Raw genomic sequence first — 19427 nt, forward strand, 5'->3', positions numbered from 1 at the left:
TGTACAATGTGTGAAGCCCATTCCTGTTGACGTGATATTGCCGGCTTATTTGAAAGACGTGACGTTGCTGGCTTATTGCTGAAAGACGTGACGTTGCTGGCTTATTGCTGAAAGACGTGACGTTGCTGGCTTATTGCTGAAAGACGTGACGTTGCTGGCTTATTGTTGAAAGACGTGACGTTGCTGGCTTATTGCTGAAAGACGTGACGTTGCTGGCTTATTGTTGAAAGACGTGACGTTGCTGGCTTATTGTTGAAAGACGTGACGTTGCTGGCTTATTGTTGGAAGACGTGACGTTGCTGGCTTATTGCTGAAAGCGACACAGCACAACGCTCATGGAGCACGCACGCACAAACATTTCAGTTATACGTTTAATCATCTTCAATATAATCAAACACGTATCTAAAATGAAACTAACGATCATGAATGAAAATAACGATCAAGGAAATATAAATTTACATCACAAGTGATGATCTCTTCACTTCACAACAAAGACACAAAAAAGTCCCAAAAAGTTGTTTTGACATCCATCACAACGGCTATGTCGCTACTCAACAATGAACCTTTCACCTGTACTCATAAACCGAAAGTAGACCACATGACTCAGACGCGGAAGTGCCCCACGACTAGCAGAAACAGAAACACCTCGAAGACGGTCCGACTTGAGTTTGTTTTCCAGATACTGGTAGGTACATAAATGTGTTGGAGGAATGTAATGACGGGTTTGTTACATACAGGTGCTTTGTTGATCCTGGCTGTAAATAGTCTTGGTTTAAGTTACAAGATTCACCGACCAGGCGGGTGTGCTCAGTGTAATCTGTCAAAGCTGTGCACGGGTGTCGTTGTCGCCGTCGTCGTATTATCAGTAGGGTCAATGTGCAGACTGACTAAGACATCCCTGAAGTTCCATTCCGACGTTGCCATTGTCATTGTTAACACACTTTCTGGAATCAAACTGGTTCAGCACGAAGTCCGGTTTTCATGAAAATCTGATCTTCTCAACTGCGAGGAAACTGGAGTTACCCCCCTTGCACCATATCACAGTAGTGTTCCGCCTTGTGCGATAGACCCTGAACGTTTAGCAGTGATGTATTTCAGGCTGTTATCATGACTTATTGTTGTTAGCTTTATACAGTCCTTGTGCTTTACGCCTTTATTATAGACTTCCATTTCTTCCCAGCAACCTTTTTTTAAATCTATTTGGGTAAAATAGTCCAGCAGATAGTGGTATAATTATGCATTTTCATGTTACAAGCATGAAAATTGGCAGATATGTTGCTTATACTACAAAAATAAGATACAGATAGGGAGGCATTAAAAATTTAAGATGGCCGCCATTTTTCAAGATGGCCGCTATTTTCCATTCAGAATTACACCATCAGACACTTAGATTCAATGTAAATTCCACAATTTTCATACAGTATGCACGAATTAGGCCACATATGATGCTTGCACTATAAAAATAATACGCAGATGGGGAGGCATTGAAAATTTAAGATGGCCGCCATTTTTCAAGATGGCCGCTATTTTCCATTCAGAATTACACCATCAGACACTTAGATTCAATGTAAATTCCACAATTTTCATACAGTATGCACGAATTAGGCCACATATGATGCTTGCACTATAAAAATAATACGCAGATGGGGAGGCATTGAAAATTCAAGATGGCCGCCACTTTTCAAGATGGCTGCCTTTCTTACTCAAAAGTACACCGTCAGAGCCTTTGATTCAATGTAAATTCCACAATTTTCCTACAATATGCATGGAATTGGGCAGTTATAATGTTTGTATTGTAAAGATAATATACAGAAAGGGAGACTTTGAAATTTCATGATGGCCGCCGTTTTTCAACATGGCCGTCATTTTCCATTCAGAATTACACTGTGAGAGACTTAGATTCAATGTAAATTCCACAATTTTCATACGATATGCATGGGATTTGGCAGTTTGTACTATAAAGATAATATACAGAGCGGGAGGCATTGAATATTCGAAATTGCCACCATTTTTCACTCAAAATCACACCGTCAACGATTTAGTAAATGTAAATGCCACAATTTTCTAACAGTATGCTTGGAATTTGGCAGATACACGTATGTTGCCCGTAGCATTCCATATATATCGGAACATTGAAAACCTGAATATGATACCATTTTCCTTGATATCAGGAGTAAATCTAATCCAGATTTCCATGAATAATGCTCGTCTGGGATTTCTTCGCTTACCTACTCAGAGCAACATATGACCACATTATTGTTCACAGTCTCCACCACAAAGACACAGTGCAGTGCACTTTAGGGCAGCCTTGAGGCACTTGCATCTCCCACAACATGCTTTGGTGCATCGACACTTCAACAGTTCTTGACAGGTCTTTGACACATCTGGTATTGTTGACCATACGGGCTCCCACATGTTCGATGCATTGCGTTGCCAACCCCATATGGATGGATCAGGTAGATCAGGACAACGGATGGTTGACTGTCCCCATATATATGCTCCCTGATAAACTGCTCTCTTAACATGTTCTTTGAAAGCTGCAGATGTTGGAGGTATATTTTCTATTGCTCTACCTTTCGAAGAGAACATGTACTTTCTTGCTTCATTCAGATTTACATGGTCACTGGTTCTATCATACATCAATATTGTGAAACGTTCAAGTGTGCTGATCAAAGAATCTGTAACTTGATCAGGATGCTTGGACAGAAATTCAAATGCTTCAGTTGCTTCCTCTAAATGAAACCAGACTTGTCAAGCTTCCTTTTTACCACATCCACTGAAGGAAGATACAGTATCACATCCTGTGAAACTGTGGAAGAGAGGGAGAGAGAGTGATTTCCTTGGACCCAGTGAAACAGCTATTTCATGTGCAGGTATGTAATGAAACTGTTTTCCTGTACCAAAGGCAAGCCATACTTCTGAGATATCAAGAACTGCTGCTGATGAAATGGCCAACACCACAACATCTGTGTCCACTGTTCTTATCATAAATCGCAGGAATCCTCTCTTGTTGGCTTCTGACAAGTGCAGTATCATCCTGGTATCTGCTTCTTCATGGCTGCATGGTGAGATATCTGAAACATCATATGGCTTATTTGAGAGAGCTGTTTCATTCATAGTACTGATGATCAGTTTGTCAGTATTGGTTTTCATGGCTTCTTTTCCTAGAAACTGGAATAATTCTGTTATGTTGTTGTCACTTCTAAGAAACTCTTTCCAGTTGTGAGGAATGAAGGAATGTGGTTCAACTCGCCTTCTCTGTCCATGGCCTCTCCTGTTTCTTGCACTCGCCTTTAGACTGTCTGTCTTGTACACCTCCCAGACAATATCAAGTCTTGTTGTGTTTTCCAGCTGGTTTTCCAGATACTTGTTAAACACTCCCTCACTGAAAGATGAAAATGTTTTATGTTCTCCAGGTTTCATCCTATTCACAACTGTTGCTCCATCTAGTATTGTGGCCTCAACTTCTGGTCTCTTCACGGTGGGACAGGAAACATCTTCCAGACACTGAAGAAGCTGTGATTTAGTGGATGGTCGAAGCATACCAAGATGTGAGAGTGATGGTGGACAAGTTTGATTCTCATGCTTGAAAAACTCGTCTAAATTGCCTTCTCTAGTTTGACAGGATATGTAAAGGCGAGAGAACAGACTACAGTCATTCTTTAGGCTGACAACCTGCATCTTTGAAGATGACTGTGATTTTGTTTGAGGTGATGACAAAAGCGTCAGTTTGTTTTTCTTGATAGGTTCTGAAAGTGCAATACCTTTGATGAACCGTTCCTCGACAAAGTCTTCGTATTGATCTTTCCCAAGGCGTTCAATTCTATTCAAAGTTTCTACAACGGCTGATGGTGCAATGTCCCTTGTTGATATTACAAGAAGATCATGCCCATGCTCAAGAAAAGGACTTCCAAACTCTCTGATTACATTCGTAAGAGCAATAACATCTTTGTAAAATGATTCTTGTATTCCCTTATTCTGTTCGTGGTGTGAAACAGAAGAAATACTTTGAACATTCAAAGAGGCATCAAATTCTTCAAGAATTCTGTTCACTTCTGGACCACCAACTGTCCATCTTCTCAAGGCAGACGCATTCTCTGTAAGACCGATGGCACCTCCGTCACCTTTTATGCTTGCATTATTTTGTTCATGAGCATGATCCATTGGAATTGCAGAATAAACTCTTTCTGTCTTGTGAACAACAAAATTCCCTTTCTTGAACTCTTCAGTGGTGTTTGGATGAACATGACTGAGACTCTTTAGGTCTCGAATATGCACTGGCATCCATCTTGCATAGTTTGTATGGTTAAAGGCAAACATCAACGGTGTCATGACTTCTAGAAGTCTGATATACTCGCAGAAGTTTCCGCTTCTTAAGCATCCAACAAAGGACAAGAGCATGAGTTCCAAGTTTAGAACCATCAACCAGAAGTGGAATGTTGGAGATATCTTCGATGTAGTGTTGATCCAGTCTTCAAATGGTGCTGAAGATTTTCCATGAGCCTCAAGAAGAAGATGATAAAGTGCACAAGCAGTGACTTCATGTGCTCGTCTAGTCCTTCTGACATGTGATCCCTGAAGGAACGAATCAGCTTTGCCAGAAGATGCAATCTGGGCTTCAACTATCATATCTGTCCACCCACTGTCCATGAGCCAGTTTCCCAACACTTTGAGAAATGCCATCTCTATATGCAATCCTCCCATCATTATTATCATTTTGTCCTCACCATGTGTTGCTGGATACTGCCACTGTATCTGTTTCATTGTGGCATACAATGGTTGGTCTGCAGCTATGACTGGAGTTTGTCCAGGATTGAGGAAAGATGTTGCCTGTGCAATCACATCCATGCCATGTTTCAACATTGCAGCAGAGTCCGCATTTTCTGTGAAAAGTGGAAGGAGACATGAAATGGACTTGATGATCTGATCTGAATGTTGCTTCTTTGCATGGTAAACAGCCCAGGAAACATCAGGGTGATCAGCTTGCCGTTCTTTAATCAATGTGTCCACATGTGTTAACCACCTGAAAACAAACGAAATAACCTTTGAATAATTTTTCGATGTTCAATTATCATGCATGCTTCGTGTGGATATGTATGTACAATATGTAAAGGTGAAAGTTTGATCAATGTCACAGACTTTATAGTGACATGTTAAAAAGGAAGCAACTTTTCTCCTACTTGTATCTACTATCAGTAGATTAGTGTAAGTGAGTATTTATACAATATTTACATCATTAAAAGGTTGAAGACTCTTATTATAATTGACACATAATTGAGGATTTTTTTCTGGAAGAAATTAAATTCACTTACTCATTTTCTTGATGCATGAAGTCATCAAGTTTCACAACTGTAGAAGCATGATAGCCTGGTGTCTTTGGACAGGATGAAACATCTTTCTTCGGGATAACTGGTGGAACCTCTTCATAAAAATCAGACAGCTCTCTCACAGACTTTGACTGTGGTTTGGAGGTTGCATCTTTTAAAGGTCCCGTTCTGTCAGCCCCTTGATTGTCTTTACTTGGATGCTGAAAGATGGATATGCCTGTACCATGAAAGGACCCTTGTGCAGTTGTTGAGCTTGGGTTGTGATCAATGTTGTCTATTGCTGATGTTGTAAAGAGGTTAAATTTGAGGTTTGAAGGACAGACAACTTGTTCCTCAGTGTATCTTTGACATGCTGCATTAGCTACCTCTGTGGAAACCTCCAAAACTCTGTCATATGATACAGACATTCCAAAGTTGACATGAAGACAATCAAGTCTCTTTTCCGTGTCTTGGCATGAAGTGTCATTCCAATATACAAGGGAAGTGGTGTCTCTCGCTCCTTGTTGTGCCGAAGGGATGTAGTTCCTTCCTTTGCATGTTTACTACAGTTGTAAACAAGTAGCTGAGAAAGTGATAAGGCAGTTTGTTTCCTAGCAGTTGTCTGTGAATTAGGAGTTGTTCCTTCCAGAATCATTTCAACAAGAGAAAGTAGAGAGTGTGGAATAGACTGTTTCTGGCAGTTTACATCAAACGCTCCTGGAAAAGGTTTGTGTGTCATTGACAAAATGTCCTTTCTAACTAGCTGAGCTGCTTTACAGAGTATCTGACCATTATCATCAAAGTCCTGATAATGAAAGGTTTTCAGAGCTTCCCCTACATGTTCTGTGAAGACCAAAAGTGTTTCCCTTCCACTTGAGTGAGCTTGGAGATCTTGAAACTCATCTAGTATCTTGTTCTTCAGTCTTGTGCTGTGAATGTCATATTTCAGGCCATGATATTGCAAATATACATATGGAAATTAATTAAGCAACACCAAATTCAAAGACACATAAAAACTTAACAAAGTTTAACGAAGTAATTTTGATGATTGATTATTCAATTTTGATGTATTGACATACAGCATGAGCTTTTCATGGGTTGATATGACGCGCGTGAAGCTTGCACAGCGCACGTGCATTGCTTTAACCTCAACTTTCGAAAAATGCACTTTTTCCCTGGGGTGTTTACAAGCGCAGGTTGTCGATTGCATTCGGTTTTTCATTCATTTCAATGTCATGGCACGTAGGAAATTATCAGAGGCCACTCGTTGGCAAATAATCGGCATGAGGAATGCTGGTATGTCTCTAAGACAAATCGGGACTCAAATCGGACGACATCATTCCATAATTTCAAAACTTTTGAAAAAATACCGGGCCACTAATGAAGTTAAAGACCTGCCTAGACCAGGAAGACCCAGGAAGACCACAGTCCGGGAGGACAGAGCTTTACTGAGACTTGTACGGCGCAGGTCCTTCGACTCGAGCTCTCGGTTGAGACAGGAGTGGCTTCCAGGGAGACCCATCTCGAACAGGACTGTTCGGAATCGTCTGAAAGCTGCAGGATACCGGGCAAGGAGGCCAATCAAGCGACCCAGACTGTCTCCAGCCCATAAGGCAGCCCGACTGGCCTGGTGTAATGACCGTTTGCACTGGAACATTGCCTCTTGGAGGAAGGTCCATTTCTCAGATGAGAGCCGGTTCTTGCTGCACATGGTGGACGGTCGTACTCGGGTCTGGAGGCAGAGGAACACAGCAATGGCTCCACGGAACATCCAGGAGACTGTGGCCTTTGGGGGAGGTTCCGTTATGGTATGGGGGTGCATTTCCATGAACTGCAAGTTGGATATCATTACCATCCGTGGCAACCTTAACGGTGTTCGTTACCAACAGGAGGTTCTTGACAGGGCTGTGGTACCTCATTTTGAGAACCATCCTCTGGCAACGAGACCCATATTTATGGACGACAATGCTAGACCTCACAGGGCGCATGCTGTAAATGATTTTTTGCGGCAAAATGCAATTGACAGAATTCCATGGCCTGCCATGAGCCCTGACCTCAACCCCATTGAACATTTGTGGGACTTTATTGGCCGTCGTGTGAGGCAGAGAGACCCACCAGTCCATAATCTCAACGAATTGACGGCTGCCCTGCATGAGGAGTGGAACAGGATCCCCCAGAATCAGATCCGGAGACTCATCCAAGGAATGAGGAGGCGTCTGGAATCGGTGGTGCGTGCGCAGGGAGGACACACTAGATATTGATGAAAGTCGGTGTGCAGACTCTCAGATGACTGTTCTTTCTTTCCATGTGACATTTGTGTTAATACACCTGACAACAACGTCTGTGGATGAATAGTAAATTGTGTCCATTTTTTCATGAATTTAAGACAGTTTTAAGAATTTGGATTTCGTTGCAATAAAGCAAAGTCTTGATACTTTTTCCCTTTAAGTTGTTTGTCAGAGATCGTCTGTTGAATAAAAAAGTGTCAAACTATATCAACCCGGCATATTTTGATTGTCAGAACACTTCAAAGTTGCTCCAATAGAAAAAATTGGGGTGTTGCTTGATTAATTTCCAGGTGTATAGCTTGAGTACAGCTTGTTGACAGTTTCAGTACAGGAAGATGTTCTTGTCGACATTCATCAACATACTGTTTAAGCTGAGCGAAAGCTAGACCTTCCTTAAGTGTTTGGGAATGACAGATATCATCGGACTGTGTACCTTCTTCTGTTTGAGCTGCTTTTCTGTATAAATTGGAAAGACATACAGGGTGATATTTTGCATCCTGTGCCATCAAATCTGATGTACTGAGCTTAGTTAACAGCTGACTATCTTGCAACTTCAAAGCACGTTCGCGTACACGTTTGTCCAGTTGAAATGTTGATACACATCTTAACTCTGAAGGCTGTCCTGACTGCTCACAAACAAAGCAAAGGTTGCTGGTATCTGAGGTTTTGATCCTGTCATAAGATGCACTTCATCCGGCTTTACTTTCACTGGGTTGTGATGGGTAAAGGCAGTCACCACAGTCAATAGTTGAAGTTTCAAGTTCTTTTGATAGTCGTCTTTTCCTTGCCCTCTGCAGCATGTTTTTGTTGAGATTCAAAAGTGGTGAAAGTATTCGGAACACCCCCAAAACAACTCAAATTTATGTCCATAGGCAGCTGTTCAAGTTCAGAAAAGGCTTCTAAATTACTAGCCATTGGGGCGTAACCATTTCCTGATTTGTTCTTAGCATTGGCAGGGCAGACAACAGGATCCTTTGTGTATTTCTGGCAAAATACACACAAACTCCAATCCATCTTCGAAGCATCTGTGGACTCTGTGTAACTAGTCATCATCCGTGGAATCTGGACAACAATAAAGCTCTTATTTTCTGGAGAAGTGACCAAAATAAGAGTATTTCATGACATGATGCTGTGATCTTTCTATTTGAAAATGTCCTTATCAATACCTAAATCATGATTGGTACCTTGAGAATTGGAATAACTTGTGAACATGCTCTATTTATGTTGATAAGAGAAATATTACAGTTATTAGTTACAATCATGGGCATAATTTGAACACCCAGATCATTTTGAAATCTGAAGCTAATTTTTTTCACATAACAGAGACATTATTTTGTTATCAAACCATAACAAACTTCACAAAACAAACCACATATGGCTTTTACTTAATAGGCAGTGAAATGCCATCAAAACTGTAATTCAACAAACTTTTCAACAGTCCCCACCATCTAAAGAAATAAGATTAGTGGAAGGGAAGTATTATTACATGTAAATTCTACAAAACCTTTGATACCAATATTTTTGAAATACCAAGTCATCTGAACAATGTAAATTGGGCAGTTTTTAGTTTTAGACAATTCTGAAATTATACACCCATGAAGGAGATATATATTATTTGTCTTGTCCATTATTTCATGTCCCTGCAACTTGTCAGTGATGAAGCCCCTAGGTGCCGCTTGCACAAAAAAACCACTGTAAAATGAGTTTTACTCACCATTCATGTCTCTTCAGCAACAGTGAACATTCTTCCTGCCACTTGTGCAAAATCAGTGCAAAATCCTCCAATTAAATATGTATATTTGTCTGATTACGTCATCTTAACCTTGACTGATGACAAAACATCAAAGTCATAACAAAGGGGAGATCACTCTCATTCAACCTTATTTCTAGTACTTTCCACACAACAGATAACACTGACTCAATATTTCGCAATATTTTTTGGAAGTTGATACCAAAAAAATAAAACATATTTTGAGTGCCTCCCTATCTGAAACATGTTAGAATATTATTTTCTAAGTATTATAACTAAAATTTCACTTGTAACATGAAAATGCACAATTGCATACAAATCATGCCATTACCCGCTGGACTAAAATCGATATGATATGAGTGTGATCAACCTGTTGATCAGCAGCAGGAGTTACCTCCCTTACACCATGACGGACATTCGAAATTCTTGCCCAGATCCACCCATCCAATACTGCCCACGCAGGTTTAGAATGTATGGCAAGTCCAGATAACCTGAACAATTTATCGTATTTCATCAACATAATTTAAGAAACGAGCATTTGTTTTGTAACATATGTTCATTTCAGAGAATAGTCTCTGTTAATCCAGCGCTTCTACATCTGTGGTAGATATATGCCAGTCGTCTGTGAAAATATGACTTAAAAATTTAATAAATACTGAGGGAAACACAACTGATTAAAACCGGATTAAGTTGATTCAGTTATTCATGTTTGATGGAATATATGTAAAACAATAAGACATTCATTTAGTTAAGCGTTTAATAAATAAGCAAACGACATATACATAGCTAACTATTGGACCGTCATTTCACCTTACCCTAGTGTCTGAGATACGGACACAAAGGGTCATCACATGTGATTTACTTGACAGGCACTTGCCTTACCTGAGTACTTCTGCAGTGGTCACCTGTAATTATCCTGCGCCCTACTCACTTGAATTGATTTATTTATATATGTAATTCATGACACTGGTTTTCACACCATGCCAACTTTCAGATAAAAATGGCAGATTTCAACGTACAACAAGATGAAAGGGCGTCGGGATTTGTAGACAACTGGCAAGGCGGGAAGACCCTAGCAGAATGTAATCTACACATGTTGGAAGCGGAAGATTCGTGTGACGTCACTTTCAGAGTAGGAAGTTCGGGTCATGAGATCAAGGCCCACCGTTACGTCCTCATCAGCAGAAGTTGTGTGTTCCACGCCATGTTTAGTGGTCCCCTGGCGGAGAAATCCGATGTCAGTGTTCCAGATATAGAGCCCTGCGATTTCAAAACGTTTCTCTTGTAAGTTAGGATCTTAACATCATTACACAAGTATAAAACCAACACAGTGCTGTTTCCCAGGATCTGTTGATCGTTGGTCTAGACCTCACCCATGTTCTCTGTGTTCACTGTCTAATATTACCTGGGCACTCACCTAGACATTTCTGACTGGTTCCGTCTTCCTGGAATGATTTCATTATTGAGCAACTGTTCAACCCAACATACTCACAACTATTTGAAACTGTAACTGCATTATTAAACCTTTGTTATTGCATCTTGCAACAATTCCGCTTCTATTTTGAAGTGTAGTACGCTATATTACTATTTACTGCCTCAGTTAACAGCGGTAATTGTCTTACATGGCTGCTCACGACATCTTGACACAGGTTCCACGTGCCTTCAAACCTCTGTCCGTGTCATCGGGATGTTGTACTTTGTGTGGCAGTTGATCGTGTCTGTTGTCATCTTTGTTTCAGATACATTTACACGGACAACACAACTGTTGATACTGACAATGTGACAGCTCTACTGTACGCCTCCAGGAAATATGCCATCACTGCCTTGGAATCCCAATGTCTGGAATTTCTTGAGAAACACCTCAACGCTGACAACGCCTGTGTGATTTTAGATGCTGCTCATCGTTTTGATCAAAGACACCTGTGTCAGAGGGCCCTCACCGTAATACAAGATGCAGGTGAGAAGTCATTAAAATCAGCTGGCTTCCTGACACTGAGCCATGTCTTGGTGGATCAGATCGTGGAGTCAGATGATCTGGCAGCTGAGGAACACGTGGTCTTTAATGCTGTAAACAGCTGGGCAGAAGCAGAATGTGGACGTAAGGGAAGGGAGGTAACTCCCGACACCAAACGATCAGTACTTGGAGACACTTTATTGAAAGTTAGATTTCCTCTTTTGAAGCTGACGTTTATGGCTAATGAGATCAAAGCGTGTGGTCTTCTTACTGAGTCTGAACGTCTTACGATCTTGGAACATATAATATGTCCTCACAACGATGTGAAACCCTTCAACACTAAGAGGAGAAGAGACAGAACCCCACACTCCATAACACGGTTTCCAACAGAACAAAGTGCTGGTTGGTGTGTTGATGGAGAAGGGATGGACGCAATTTCCTTTCAGAGCAGCCAAAACCTGCTACTCTGTGGATATAGACTTTATGGGTCTGAAAGTGGCTCTGCACCAACCACCTACTATGTCACCACCTACTTTGGAAACGAGGAAAATGTTCTCCAGAGCAAGATTCAGGATAGGACTGCGCACACAGTCAACAGTAAAGTCTTTAATGTCACGTTTGCGGAGCCTGTTCCCATGACAGCTGGAGTGTGGTATACGCTTGCAATGCTGATAAAAGGCAGAATGACTTTTAGGGGACAAAATGGAAAAGAAGAGCTGCTATGTCCTGATGATGTTAAGTTTACGTTCAGACAATCACTACACAGTAAGAATGGCACTAACGTGAATAGTGGACAAATTCCATCTCTCCTATATTACATCACCACTCAGGAGGTAGTTCTTTAAATACATTTCATTTTATAACAGTTATCAAGATGAGTTTGTTTCACATATATGCAGCGTATTTCACAATCCATTTTAATGAGTTCTTTCTAGAGAAAATGCACGTGGGCGTTTTCTCCCTTGCACCACGCCCAAATCTGAACAAGGCATCATTTTTGTGTTTTTGCGATCTGGTGAAGTTTCTAGCATTAGAATTGCAATTCTAGATAACATGTGGAAATCATATAACGATGTTAATCAAAGCAAGTCGTGTCAAGTCGTCTATTACATGCAGTTTCATATTCTTTACTCAATGAACATAAGATTGCAAATCGGCTGAAAGAACGGCGCGGCAGACACCATGTGACATTGAGCCATGGAGTATTATTACAGGAATATCCCGATGGGTGACCAAAATGGGTTTCACTCACCGTAACCTCTTTAGGAATCCCCAGTAGTGTTAGCACTAATGTAATTGCATATTTATTTCCTAAATGTAGGTTGTATAAGTAAAGTCATATATTTATTGTTTCACACATGAATGGGCGGATTTGAGCTATGTTACTAAAGATTTAACACACAATGATTTCTCAAAGAAGTGGTATGGAGTAGTAGATGTTATTCCAGGGTGAACTCTCAGTAAAATACAAGTTTTAGGACCTTCCTATCGGGGATTTGAACCCACATTCTCAGAGTGATGCATATGTGCAATATGGGCCTGTCATGATATCATCTTACAGTGTTGCGTGTCCTGGCTGACTGGTCGACAGCGTTGCTATTTGACCAAATGTCCCGAAAACATACACCGACAAACATTCTCCTTGATGTGACTCACGGGTTCTACAATGCCACTCGTGAATATTGACAAGTAATACATAAATCTTTGTTGTGGTATATTTTGATGACAGTTTAGAAACTGAAATATACTAATTGTATCTCTCTGTAGGTTTTTCTCTCATTTAGTGGAAAGTAGAAAAGCCTTGGTGTTATGGCAATATTTGTTATGCCTTTTGTTATAGATTTACTGAATTTATATACTGATTGAAGTGTAACAGGCTTATGTGATGCCCCACTACCGTTGTAACGTGCACGATTTATTTATTTAATCTCAACGCAATGCACATCTCAGGTTAGACATGCATTGCTTAGCACGTTCGCGCTGTGTGTGAAAGTTGCGTGTATCCTTTGTCAAGTGTTCCAACAAGTTTGACTTTTCTTCATTTTCGGATTTCGGCATTTGAATCCCGAATATGAAAAAAATATTCAGATTCGGGATTCGAATGCCGAAACCCGAATATAAAGAAAAGTCAAATATGAGGCTGAAATATGGAAAAGTGTAGGTTTGGGTCTTCCTGTTTTTACGATACCCGGGTTTACTAGGGCCGTACCTTAGAAGGGGTGAGATAATGTATATTAACACTGTGGGTCATAATTCCGAATCTGAACAAAATATTCAGATTCGGGATTTGAATCAAGAATCTGAAAACAATATTCAGATTCGGGATGCAAGTGCCGAAACAAGAATATAAAGAAAACTCAAATTTTAGGTTGAAATATGAAAGCCTGCAGTTTGGTTGTTTATGTTTTTAATGTACCCAGGATAACAACGGTCACCTGGTACATTTAAAGGGGTGATATAATGTATATTGAGACTGTTCGTCAGAATTTCGAATCAGATTAATTTAGAACCATACAATTCAGGATTTGAATCCTGAATCTGCAAAAAAATATTGAGATTCGGATTTCGAATCCCCAATCCCGAATCCTGATTCTGATTTCATGTTCCTCTCTCAGACACCGGAGTATTATCTTTGATTAGTTGTTTGGTTTTTAGCGCTGCACTCAGCAATATTTCAGCTACGAGCGTATATGGCACCGGTTTGTCAATAATCGAGTTTGGGACAGAAAATCATGTGATCAAGAGAATGAGCATCGACCTACACAATATGGATACGATGACATATATGCGTCGGTGTTAATGATGGGACTGTGGCGAAGCATCGACCACATGAAGGATTGCAATTGTTGCGTCTCCGATAGCAATTAATCGATGGCAGAAATGAAAAATCATCGATGTATGTGTGACTACCGATACTTTTGTAAATGACTTCAGTTGATTAAAACAATGCGTAGCGCAAAGAAACAGGATCTTTCGGTGAAGACTTGGAGCTTTACTGACTTCTGTATATTTAAACTTTTTACTTGATCTGGGTTTCCAGTTTCTTGTCAGCTTTTAAAAAGAGACTACAACTACTTCAGCTTGTTTTTATTTCATATTAACTATACATTGATTTGGGGAAATGACTTCAAATGACACAATTCAATGAGAAAATCTTTTGCAATGTCATCCTATGTTTGCGACTCCATTGCCTAAATATTGGTTCTTCCCGAGCGAGTGCGAGGAATATACCGATATTTAGGGACGAGTGTCGTAATTTTAGTATGTCATGGGCATGAATATAATATTCTGTTTATTACCGAAGTCGTCAAATTGAGGAAAATAAACACAAGTCTGTTTTCAAACATACATGTCTACCTGATGTCGCCGCGTGTACAGTGCAACGTCAAAAAAGAACCGTGACGCCATAGCATTGTTCATGACGTCAGGTTACCATGACGATGTGACATCGTATGAAAAATGTGAACCCCGATATGTTAGCTCTCGTAGGTAATAAACTTCGTTATTGTTGTTATTTTCATATTTTAAAGCATATTTCCGCCTGAATTAGCTTCGTATATCATATTCCGAGGCTTATACTTTAGCAAAGTGGTGGGGTGGATTTGAGCTAAGAACTTTCGCTAGTCACGCCCCCAAGCAAAGGATAATTGGGTCATGACAATCACGCACGCACGCACACACGGACACACGCACGCACACACACGCACGCACGCACGCACACATTGCTGTATAAGATTAATCATCATCATAATCAGGGTCATTTCCTTTCACACGTATCTAAAATGAAATTAACGATCATGAATGTGACGGATATATAAACTTTCCATTTCATCAACAAAGACATCACAGAGAGCCATATCGCTCTCTGAAAAGCTTGTTTTCACATCCAACACAACCGCTATACCTGTACTCGACATACAAATATTCATCTGAGAGAGCTAATTATTTACTGAACATATCCGAGAATAGCCCCCGACATTCCCCTGTTACCAATACATATACTACCCATCAGACTCACTGGTGTAAATGTAGCCACTTATATCAGTCAACTGTTCTATGAATGTTAATGTATGGTTATCTAAGCGATAAGAGAGCTTTGAAACTCTGCGCCCAGCATTCAGTGATACATATCTTTGATAGATTTTCCTGCAACTGAATTATGTGTGCATTCCAGCATTAAAATTTTCATGAAGTTTCCACACTCCATTTACAAGTGAACCTTTCACCACTACGCATAGACCCGTGAAGGTCCCGATGTACAGCAGGCCTTCAGCAACCCATACTTGCCAGAAAAGGCGACTATCGGGATCGGGTGGTCAGACTAGCTGACTTGGTTGACACATGTTATCGGACCCTAATCTGCAGATTGATGTTCATGTTGTTGATCAGTGGGTTGTCTGGTCCAGGCTCGATTATTTACAGACCGCTGCCATATAGCTGTAACATTGCTGAGTGCGGCGTAAAGCTAAACTCCCTCACTCACTCACCTCTACGCATAAACCGAAAATAGACAACTTGCCTCACACACGGAAGTGTCCTATGACAACAAACAGAAAAATGAAACTGTTGACAGCCCTGTCTGAGTTTGTTTCTCAAGATACAGGTAAGTACATAAATATGTAAATGAATGTAATGACGAGTTTGTCCCATAAAGGTGCTGTGTTCATCCTGGATGTAAATATTGTTGGTTTAAGTTACAACGTTCATCGACCAGACAGGTGTGGAGTGTTATCTGTCATAGCTGTGTATTGTGTCGTTGACGAAGTAGTTGTATATCAATACAGTCAGTATGCAAACTATCTAAGACATCCCCGAACTGAAGGTTCCACTGTTCATACCATTATTGGGATCAAACTGGTTCGGTACAAAGTCAGTTATTCATGAAAAGCCGATCTTTCCAACAGTGAACACGCTGGAGTTACCTCCCTTACACCATGTCACTGTACAGTGTTTGGCTTTGTGCGCATGTTAAGGCAAAGGTAAACTGCTTTCACGGGACAAAAGGAGGACAGTACATGTAAACTCTCTAAATACAGTAGAAAACACACGCTATGACCACGGATTTAGGCATGTTTGCAATTATTTCCTAACGTCGGACATATACTTCATACAAATCGACACCTTTGACACATATGCTCATCGCATTTTTTCGTATGCACAAGCATCTCATTCATGTATGCCATGACCGGATTGTCTGGTATTTCCAAACACAAATTGCTAAACAGATACCCCGGTAAATACATGATCACACAGTATTTCCAATGCATTCCAGTGCGTGCCGAAATTTCCGATTTCGTTCTAAGTTTACTTGCGTTGGAAACATCTCAATGTATTTAGGTGGGGAATTGAAATAGGGAGGTCTGGCACGGGGGCCATCTTGTTCTGAAAGTGAAACTAATCAAAATTCATCACAGCTCATCTTCATAAACAGAAACAAACATAATGAATATGCTTGTGAAGAAAGCAAAAATAAAACATGAAGTCTATTGTTTTGAAATGAATGTTTCTTCACATATGCAACTTGTTAAGTTTACAAGGACATGCTTCCATTAGCCAAAACGGCACCATCTAATATTCGCACACTCGGTGTTTACGGTAAAAATTGGAAGTGTGCCTTGATTCACATGACTACAATAGTTACATCACATGACAGAAGGAAGACTGTATTTCCTCGTTCTGAAACTAGAGGCGACAAAACGACAAAATCATTGAAAGGTAAGTTGAATAATATGTTCTGAGAAAATGTTAAAATGGAGGGTAAATGGCCAGGGTATATTACCAGGCTCTCTAGTTTATAAAATCCATATCTTAGTGATAGACATACATACTATTTTGCATACAAAGTTCCACGGTTTCCCCTTTCTCGCATCAGACACGAGGGCTGACGCGCAAACAGACAAATCCACTAAGGAAAAGAGCGCGCCAAACATGAAAGTGTTGCTACGGACGTTGTGACAGGTAAACCCTTACGTGAATACACAGGACTTTCATAAGGCATAATGTATGTTATTTCTTTGATGTGAATTAATGTTATTTTTTAGGAAAAAATGATAAATCACAGAAGAAAATAGCAATTTTTTCGCTGATCGAATGGGCTTGTTCCGAAGTGGGGGTGACGAGAGAGGAAGTAGTGGGCAAAGAACAGTGCCTCTAGTAGACAAATGTAAATTCCGTTTGGCTCGAAAGCGGACCAATGACTTACAGTCTAGCTTGAAAACTAATAAACATAAAATACTCAATGAAACGCTGATCATAATCAGAACATCATACCGACTCTGTGAAGTTTTTGCACAATATTTTTCCTTAAACTAAAAAAGTGGATTAACGAACTATCATTAAAATATTGAAGAATATTGACACAGTTCACTATTTGTTACCAGGGGGGAGTGCAGAGAAAGGGACAGCCAGGTGTGCTCCCATTAAACACACCTGTCACGAAATAAGATAATGTCAACAACATACAGCTAATTTTAAGTAAATTGCCGAGAAAACTATTTCTCAATTTCACTTCCAGTTTTCTTCGTTAACCCTCCTGCTATTATCACAATGAAATAATTACTGGTGAAATGTGTTTGCTTTGACTGTTACGTGATAACATGGTATTAAAATTCGCAATATAAATTACGTAATTGTAAAGAATAGAATAAATAATTCGATTTGGATTTGCCTATATTTTGTATTTCAACACTAATGAAAACATGAGGGTGGGTGTATGTATTTATTTATCTATTTATTCAAGTAAATTTATTTGAAACATTGCTGAGCTGTCCTTACATCCCACCACCTTTAACCACTAAACCTTTGGAATAAATGAGCTGTCCCGTTACAAAAAAAACAGTATTTACCAAATATTTTTAAAGTTGTTAGGGGAAATTTTACCTATACATTTACTATCAAGTTATTATTACGTATATATGTAGATTATAAACATTGCGCATTTGAACCCTGCATCCAAATTTGACTAGTCCTTTTTTGAGAGAAAAAAATATTCTGAGAATTATATGTTTAGATGAAGCCAAAATCCTTTCGCTGAATATAAAACAGTATTATTATGAATGTCTGTCTATATTCTTTATTCCACTTGGCTGTGAAATATACACATGCACAAAAGTTAAGCGCCACTATTTTCACGGCGTCTTGATTTCACCACTGAAGATCAGAAATAGAAGCTATAAATGTTTATGACTGAATTAGCCTTCCGTAGATTCTTGAATAGACTAGATTTTGAAAATATGACAAGGAAAACGTTCTGTAGGTGCAACTCCATTTCCCTACCATCTGAATCTTGAAAATCAAGGTTCACACACTTGGTTGCACCGGTCTGTTGTGAGATTCTCCTTTCACTGTGACAGGCATAGATCTCGTTATGATAGTTACCACTGAGTATCCAAAGTAGCAGATCACAAAAATAGTGGGTGGCGCTTAACTTTTGTTCATGTGTCTAGATGAAGAAGAAATGATTCCAAACATATGCGTCACTAGACAGGCAACCAGTCTTCCGCACACTTGGATTCTTGGACTGCTGCTGCAGTCTTAGCTACGACACCTGCTTCAGCTGTTATGCACTTCAGCAATGTCGATTTGGTTGTGTTACATTCATTCATTTATCAATGCTTCGTATGCAAACGACCACTTACAAGACATGCTGACTATTATTGACAAAAACAAACAAATAAAAGCAATTGAAGTAGATGCCGATGATAAATTAATTAATCATTGCAGGCGTCCGTGCTGTGGGAATTCTGGTTATGCTGATGGCTAAAAATAATATTACTGCAGTAGATGTTTCACATTATTATACCATTTTCCAAAGTTTGATGAAGAACTTGTCAAGTGATCCTGAAGTACTTGATGGAAGTTCATGTTTATTCAATGATCTTGAACCTGTAAAGGATGGTGTTTATGCCTGTTTGTATATGACTGTTGAGGAAGAAATCGAATTTATAACTTATCAAGCTCTCTTTGTTGGTTGCATGATTTTTCTTCTAGTAACTGAGCGTATGCTAAAAACCCGTGGTTGAAAATATCATTGCCCTTCTCCCGTAATAATTCGGGAGACATTTTCTGTTCCAAAACATAATGCTGCTACAGAAACATTATTTTCAGGCCTTGATCGTTTGGATCACAAA

At 39.8% G+C, this 19427-nt stretch overlaps 1 protein-coding gene across 2 annotated transcripts; it reads left to right on the plus strand.

Moving 5' to 3' along the window:
- Window positions 1-604: 604 nt before the first annotated feature.
- LOC137261363 (BTB/POZ domain-containing protein 6-like) lies at window positions 605-14644 on the plus strand. 2 transcript variants are annotated; one of them, XM_067799103.1, is made up of 3 exons: window positions 605-685; window positions 10339-10628; window positions 11084-14644. In XM_067799103.1, the coding sequence occupies exons 2-3, from the start codon at window positions 10345-10347 to the stop codon at window positions 12141-12143; spliced, it is 1344 nt and encodes a 447-aa protein (XP_067655204.1). In that variant the 5' UTR covers window positions 605-685; window positions 10339-10344; the 3' UTR covers window positions 12144-14644. The 2 variants fall into 2 exon arrangements, with proteins under 2 accessions (XP_067655204.1, XP_067655205.1); XM_067799104.1 differs by having other exon boundaries at window positions 611-689; window positions 11084-12167.
- The last annotated feature ends 4783 nt before the right edge of the window (window positions 14645-19427 follow it).

Source organism: Haliotis asinina, chromosome 14 (genome assembly GCF_037392515.1).
Source record: "Haliotis asinina isolate JCU_RB_2024 chromosome 14, JCU_Hal_asi_v2, whole genome shotgun sequence".
NCBI classification, from domain to species: domain Eukaryota; kingdom Metazoa; phylum Mollusca; class Gastropoda; order Lepetellida; family Haliotidae; genus Haliotis; species Haliotis asinina.